Genomic DNA, 8,508 nt, shown 5'->3' with positions numbered 1-8,508 from the left:
GAAAATGTATTAAAAGTCAATACAAAAAGTAAAGAATTCATTATCAATATAAATTATTTATAAATGTATATATAAAATAATTACAATTGATTAAAAAAAAATAAAGAGAAAAATAATCTCCCCACGCTCTCTTCCTCAAAATTAATTCACAGTAAAAAAAAAAAACCCGTAAAAACCATTTTGTTTTAAAGTATGAAATATTTTTATATTTCGTAAGAAAAAAAATTGTAAACAATAAAGGTTCTTCATGAAGGTAGAAAGTAATTATACATGTAATTGGTAAATTTGTATTCTTAACAAAATACTGGCATGTTCCTTACTCGTCAAATACACGTTCTCTCTCTCTCTCTCTCTCTCTCTCCTGAAATTGAATTCACAAGCAAAACATTTAAGAAAAAAGGGATAGATAATTATTTTCAAATTTTATCTCTCTTATTTCTCGCTCTCGCTCTCCCTCATTCCCTCTTTCCCGCTCTTTCTCACTTTTCTAAAATGAATTTACAAATAAATTGTATAGGGTAGAACAGTGGAGAAATATCATTCGCCGCTCTAATAATATTTATTATCTGATGCCAAAGTCTACCGAGAGTCGGAAGGGCTTAACTCTACTGTATAAGCAAAATTAAATGAGTTAACGTCCTTGAAGCACTCTGCAAGCTTTCGCCGGTCTAAACGCGCAGGTGTCTTATGTGTTTTCTTAAACAGGATGATGACGTACGTTTATACCTGTTCTAAACTTATAAATATGGTGTCACTGGTATACATTTTCATTCCGTATACCCGATATTGAAAGACTGCCATATCTTAGTTTTAAACAGACCAGGTTGTAGAAAAAAAGCTATCAGCTTTAACAGATTACTTTTTGACTATTTTGTCAAAGTTTTCAATTTAGAACCAAACGAAACTGACGGTACGATGAAAAACCTGTCTGTAAGCGTGGAGCCGTATACATCTTTCTTCGACGATGCCAGTGACGACAACTTCGCGACCACGGTCGAGACGATCGTTGATGGCAGCGGTGGGTCGACGCGTTACAAGTCGATCGACAACCTCCAGGGCCTTATCCTGGGAACGAGCCTCGTCATCCTTATCATCGTCACCAACCTGATCAGCCTCGGCGCCTTCGCTGTCGAGAAGCGTCTTCGCACCTACAACAACTACTTCATCATCAACCTCGCCCTCTCTGATCTCGTCCTAGGGATCCTCCAAATCGTCGGCGTCATCCACACGTTCACCGGTTACTTTCCAGGTAGCCCAGAATTCTGCAAGGTCTACCTAGGTCTGCGGTATTCAATGTTCTCCGTCTCCGTTGTCGGTGTCGTCATCATCTGCATCGATCGACATCGTGCGACCTACGACCCCATCAACCACTATATGACAAAAAGCAAGCGCAAAGCCGTCATCCTTAACATTCTACCCTGGGTCATCTCCTTCAGCTTCTGGATGTTTTACACCACCGTCTGGGACTTCATCGTTGATTCCAACTCCACGAAGAGCTGCCTCGCCTCGTTCGCGAGATACCCCGTCGCCAACATGTTCCAGACTGCCTTGACCTTCTTTCTCCCGCTCGCAGTCATATCTGTTCTCTATCTCCGAATCTACATCAAGATCAAGGAAACGGTCGGAGGCAGGAGTATCAACAAGCAATTCGGGGAACATGGTGGAGGTGAGATGTCGAAGTCGACCAGCCTGACGACTGTCTCTAGTGATTTGTCATCCAGTGGAACGGTAGAGATGAAGGAATCGAGCGCTCAAGTGAAAACCAACGGCGACACCTCCGGCAAAGGCGGAAAGGTAACGTTTCAGAAGATGATGCGATCAGAATTCTGTTTGATTTGATATGCTATGGTACGATTTGATTTAATTTGAGATGATTAGATTTGATTTGATTTGATGTGATTTAATTTGATTTATCTCGATTGGGATGGGTTTGGTAAATTGAATGAAATTTAATGACTGCTATGAGAGACATAGCTGTTTTTAAACGCTCAAGGGGAGGTTACATGATCGTGCTATCGCCCCGAGGCGTCCCGAGGGGTGATAGCACGAACCTCTCCGAGAGCCTATACAAACACCTATGCCTCGAATAATAAAGCAGTCATTATAACTTTTACATACTGAAAAGGGTCATAGAATACATGTGCGACTTACCAATCATGGTAATCAAGTTTGTTTACGCTATCGAGACCTAGTCTTATTAGGGTGTCTGATCGCGCACCACTCGAGTTTGTGTGCTATAATCCTTCCCGTTGAGATTGCACGCGTATACGTAAAATGCCCAAACCGTGAAAAGTGCCCTAGGGCTTTTTTCAAAAGACTATTGACCGGTTTGGCATTTTACGGGAATGGCTAAAATCACGACTCCAATTTCGACCAATCAGATGGCTGGATTTCTAAAATGAGGTATATAATACATTTTATATTTTGCTTCATTCATCAAACAATACCGGTGTAAGGATGGATTAGGGGAAATATAAAGCCTGTGCCCTTTTATACAAGCCTGTGCCCTTTTATAAAAACCAGTTCGGCATATATTTGAGTACAATGTTCTTCCAATGCCCCATCCAAACTTTCAGCCCAACTTTTGGACTTGTGCCCAAATTCAACAAAGTCGTACATTCACACTGCATTAAAGATGTCCTTTTTGCAGCAAACATCAAATTCTGTAGAACTTTGCAGGAATTATGAATATGTCATGTATGTCCTATCTGTGAAATTTAAACGTTAGCAGTGTCCTAATACTCAAATTATGCAAGGAAACCCATTTGCTTGCTAGACTTCATTGTCGGACACTATTAAGTGACTTACTGGCTTTTTCTTCTTTGGTATTAACATACATAAAATGAGCTGGAAAGGGTACATGAGCATTTGTCTACATCGATAACCCACTTCTTGTAATGACCAAAGTTAAACTGATTAAATCTTTGCGCAGCATAAAACGTACGACCATTCGATACAATGGTCTAAAAATCAGACTATTACTTACTGGCTATATAGCTCTTTAGTCGATTAGACAACTAATAGTCGTTATTTTACCACTTAAAGTCATTTTCAAGCCCCCCTTTTTTAGGGAAGTTCTAAATTAGTATTATATTTCAAATGCCGTTAGAATTTAACCTTTTCATTTTTGGCCTGCAAATGGGACATAGTACCTTTAAGTGTAATATTGCAGCATAGGGAATTATATAATTTTATAAAGGTCTATGCCTTATCAGGAAAACTAACATTTACCTGAATTTAAAGAGGTACCTTAACATGATTTGTTAGATCAATCAATCAAATTGCTAAGCAAGAAAACCAACTACGTGACTGATATTGAATATACTTCTTAGGGAGTACTTTCAAGATATAGACCAGTTTTGGAAACGCCCCCCTCACAAAAAATGAAATGGAAGCTCTTATTTAATACCAATCATGTGAAAGAATTTGTTTTGACTAATACGTGATGATACAAATGCCGGGAAACCGCCTACTAATTGATATATTAGGTAAAATATCATATCGATCCGTCCTGGAAAGATATCGCACAGTCCCATATAATCTTTCTGTGTTCAGTGCTTGTAACTTACCAAGACTGGGCCAATTTTCTTGCCATTTTGATGATTCCAGAACCTTGCAGTACACACCAATACTTATATGCTATATGATAAACCTTTTCTGATCGATTCCACAACGTTTTTTTCACAATGCAATCGCATGACCAGAACTGGTCTATGCCTTTAAAGAAATAGATCTTAATCTATTAACGTTTGGAACATCAAGATAGCTCATGACGAAAATGACCAAACAGATAATAACAACTGGGCAAAATGATCAAAATGTCCCATTAATGATTTCGAAATTATTCGAAGCCTCTTTCTTAAAGGTAATACAAAGTTTTGGGAAATTTTGAAATTGGGTGGATAGTGATTCTTTACAATTTTGATATATTTGGATGCCCCTGTGGATGTATTATAAGCACTAGAAATGTATCCCCTGAAACAATTGTGCTTTCGAGAAAAATTGAATATAACAATTTACCGGTGCTCCCGGTAAATTTTGATAAATTTTTAAATAGCGCCTGCGGCCGTATAATGTTAGCTGTGAACATGAAAACCTCAGACTATGTAGTTGTGATATATAATTTCTAAACGGGAATAGCTAATCGGTCGATTTTAATCAAGAAACATTGTTTTATATGTGTGTGTGTGTGTATATTGGGTTTTTACAGACGTGTATCAATCAGATATGATTATTTACGTCTGGGACCGACCTTTAAACGTCACCATCCGAAAGACGTGACTCAGTTTCGAACCTGCGTCCTCGGCTGAATCAGTTTGTAACTTCCACTTTTTAGCTGGATTACAGGCGCACGCCACAACGCCTAGTTGTGGACTAGCTTAATTAATATCTTGACTTTGAGAGGGAGCTATACAACATAAAGAGTTAATTATTTACAATTCCATAACTTTAGACTCGATTCAACCGCAACAACGATCACTGAATATTGTAGGATTGCTTATGCTTCCAACATGTTCATTTGAACCAAATTCTTAACCCCATACCAAAACTTTGTGTTACCTTTAATGGCTTTCACGAAATGCGCTCAGAAAAAATTCATAACATCGGCTTACTTCGAATCATCGGGTCAGCGCGTCGGGTCGGGTCTGGTGGTCGAGTTTACCGACCTGTTGTAAAAACATGACTTCATTCAAGATATGTGTGGGGTAATGTTTGTAAAATAAACCCTCTAATTTACAAATAGTCTGGCCAATTTACCCGACACTGTCTTAGTGAAAACCCTATGGCAAATATATGAAAGGTCGCGTCCTAAACGCTTATCTTCACTTGATATTCCGCTTTCGTTTCACGTTTCAGGGCGCGAAGACTGACGACTCGACTTAAGCCCAAAGAAACAGACATTTTTTTTAAATTCTAACCCGCCGTGAATAATAGCCTCATCTTTTAGCTTAGAACGTTGGAGTAGTTTAATTTACATTTACGCACATTTTTTTAATTTTACAACTTTTTAAACAACAACAATTGAATAAGTACATGTATATTGTTAATAGATTTGGGGGATAATATTTTCGTAAATTCAATTTGAACATAATTTTGATGCGAATTTCATTCCTCAAATTTGAATCTTTGACCCGTTGGGGTTTTATAAGTTAATTCTATTTATAAGTGTTTTAGACCTTAGAAAGAAAAGGAAAAATTAAAAAAATGAAATCATACTACCCGTTTTATTATCATTTTGTCCTCGCATTAAAAAAAGACTCGGGCACAATTCAATAAATTTGTTTATGGTGATCCAGAAATTTCAGATTAATAAAAAGAAGAAGAAATTGTATAGCGTGTGCATTAAAGGAATGATTTTTAGAAAATCTTTGTGCAATTTATGATGAATAACCTATACTTTCTTGACGAAAGAAGAAGAAAGAAAATTTAGATTCATGAAAGAAACTAAGAAGTTAACAGCAATTGCAGTCAATAAATAAACCTTTATTCTATGCAGTAAATGATTAGCCTTCATTTCTAGACGAAAAGCAGTAACGCTAGAGAAGGAAGAAAACAAAAAACAAGTACGGGTTAACCTTTTACTTTTTTGTAGCCCTTTTTACGTTGACGCATTATAATTATCCTATTCTATTCCGACTCAGCCACGACTCAGTCACAATTCAATTCAATTAAATTCTGTTCATGGTATTTCTGAATATTTAGTTTCATAAAAGAAGAAATTTATAGATGTGCGTTGACGGAAGTATTCTTTATTTTTGTGTAATGTGTGGGGGCTGGGTGACGATGCAAGTCGAGTTTCCTAGGTAACTTTTGTAAGAACTTATCAAAAACCTTGGACATGTCGAAGAGAAAATGTTGTTTCCTTGGTTACCTTTCCGTTAGATATTAAAAGAAAACCCTACACCGTGAACCGGTTAAAGGCCCTATTCAAATATGAAGTCTCAACTCGAGTTTTTGAGTTGTTCTTATATTATTGTTAACCTGTAATTGAATTACGTTGCGGAACAAATGTTGAAGCGCTTTGTAATTTCAAGGGAAAATTCCATACTATTCTTTGCACTTTGATTTGAAAGGAAGATTATCCTTCAGTAGAAAAGTGGGAGTTATTGAAATTTGTTGGAGGATGGGGTATTGTAATGAACTGATTCAACCATTGTCGTGATCAGACTCTGTTTGAGGCCTAATGGATCTTTAAGCGTGCGATGTGATGAATTATCTTGACTTTCCCTTGAATTAAGACGAAGATGTGATTGCGCACATAATGAGAATAACTCTGAATTCAGACCGTTACGCTATCAGGAATGAAAGGACCGGAGATGATTCACTAGAATATGGCGAGTCTTTTCACGATGAATTCAAGGAACGTTAATATCAAAAGAATTTATTTTGCAGATACAATAAAGATCTCCCCTTGGGAATCGGTTTTGTATAGTTTACGTTGATGCATTTCTGGAGATTGCAGAATTATCAAGTGACATTGTCCTCATGATTCTTCACACTTTTTTATTTGCATTTTGTTGAACGATTATAACCTAAAACCAATTCTCTTGACTCCTTGACCTACAGGTGGAAGCCGATAGTAATCGTCCTGCTACTGCCAACCGCGAATCCACCAATGAAATGCAGAAGGCCACCCGTACCCTATCCTACATCGTGTTTTCATTCGCGATCACCTGGCTCCCCAATTCCATCATCTATTTCCTGTACGCCATCGATCCAGAGCTCATCGCTTACGAGAAGTTGCCCAGAGATTTGAAACAGTTCTTCGTCTGGGTTCAATACGCAAACAGCTTCTTTAATCCTATCTGTTACTTGGTGTCGCAGCCGCTCTTTCGAAAGACGATCGTCAACATGTTGTGCCGCCCTCGCCGTTACTGCTAGACCAGAACCCCCCCCCCCCGGCTTAGAGCCCCATACCTCCCCAAATGCTAATGTGATACCTACCCTTTTGTGTGGCTAATCTTTATACATATAATTTTATTACCATAAATGCAACTGTATATGATTGTGAGCATCTTTATAATTATACTTTTCTTTTTTTGTTCAATGACATTTTTTTTCGTCATCCCCCCAACTCTTCACAAACCCCGGATCTGTACGCATGCATACCGATGTGTTTTTTTTGAAAATAGTAAATTTATTGGCATTTTTTTTTAAAAATTTAGACTGCATTATAATTTATTTGACACCACAATAGATGTACATGTTATCATCGTTGTAATATTTCTATTAAAATGTTAAAAGATCGCCCGTTGGATCAGTGGTAGAGCAGGTGTCGCGTAACAGCGAGGTCCCGGGTTCGAAACCAAGTCTATGTGCTAGTGCCCTTAGGTAATGCATTAATCCTTATTTACAAGTTCCTCGGAGATGCCTTAAAGCCATCGATCCCTAAGTTGCAAACTTACAGTCATATGCTTTCTTAGCATTCAGGTAAAACACTACAGGATTGTAAAGACCTTAAAAATCAACCTTAAAGCTTATCTGCCGTAGTTTACAGAAGGGATTAGAGCGCCCTGCAAGGTCGCTGGACATGTGGTTATCTCATCAACTCAGCTCTCAGTTAACATAAGAAAAAGAGGATCATGGGGGACCAATGGTCACCGATTAGACATTGTTTGTTATATAGAGGGCGCAAGTAGCTACAAGTAGTGCAGTGGGCCTTTAAACAAATTAATTGGTCTCAACATTAGTGCAACACCTTTGAAATCTGAAATAATTATTGGTTTATTATAAAGTATATCTATTGCGTAGACTATAAGCCAGTTTACGGTTGCAGTCTGAGCATGAGCAGATAAAGGTAATTTGTACCAAAAAGGTAAAACCCACAGAGATGATTACTGGATATGCGCTCATGAAAGTTATGTAACATTATTCATTTATGCACCAGCGGTACATTCTAAGATACGCAGGTGGATGTATTCTTTTCAAGAGGGCAAACAAAAGGTATTCATGAAGCACATCTCGGACTTTGGGAGTTATTATTCTAATATGCTCAAAGTGGAACTTCTCCATGTGTAAAAAATCTGTGGATATTTGGGGTCATTACCATGTGCTATCTGTAAAATCCCTTATTCTACAGTCTTTGTGCTCGTTCGCTAATGCTTTTACGCAAATCTATAAATTCAGTGCGATTTGAAGTGAAATTTGTCGCTAATTGGCGTATTTTCTCGCAATTGTGCGTCTCCAACGAGTCGCAGTCCGGTAAGATCCTAGCTTAATTGTCGTAGCTTGGTATATATATGCACAGTTATGTAAAAAACATATTTAAAAAAAAAAAAAAAAAAAAAATTGTTTGCAAAATAGGCTTATTACATTGATTTAAAATAATAAGATTTTGTAATTAACGTGCATTTATTATTGCCTAGTACTGTTTAGATTATATTGTATATTAATTTATTAGTATCGTTTTGTATATTATATGTATATTCATCTATCAATCAGTTAATCATTTCATATTTTGCATTTATTTGTAATTGCGTGTGCAAAGTAGGATTCAAAGAAGGCCTG

General features: G+C 37.4%; 1 protein-coding gene across 1 annotated transcript; it reads left to right on the top strand.

Moving 5' to 3' along the window:
- Positions 1 to 915: 915 nt before the first annotated feature.
- On the top strand, positions 916 to 6,882 carry LOC584407 (muscarinic acetylcholine receptor M5-like). The gene is made up of 2 exons (XM_784267.1): positions 916 to 1,794; positions 6,568 to 6,882. Exons 1-2 carry the CDS (start codon positions 916 to 918, stop codon positions 6,880 to 6,882), a joined length of 1,194 nt encoding a protein of 397 aa, XP_789360.1.
- Positions 6,883 to 8,508: the final 1,626 nt, after the last annotated feature.

The sequence above is a fragment of the Strongylocentrotus purpuratus genome, unplaced genomic scaffold (assembly GCF_000002235.5).
Source record: "Strongylocentrotus purpuratus isolate Spur 01 unplaced genomic scaffold, Spur_5.0 spur5_scaffold_18, whole genome shotgun sequence".
Lineage (NCBI taxonomy): Eukaryota > Metazoa > Echinodermata > Echinoidea > Camarodonta > Strongylocentrotidae > Strongylocentrotus > Strongylocentrotus purpuratus.
The sequence above is the reverse complement of the archived record's forward strand: the minus strand, read 5'-3'. Positions and strand labels throughout refer to the sequence as shown.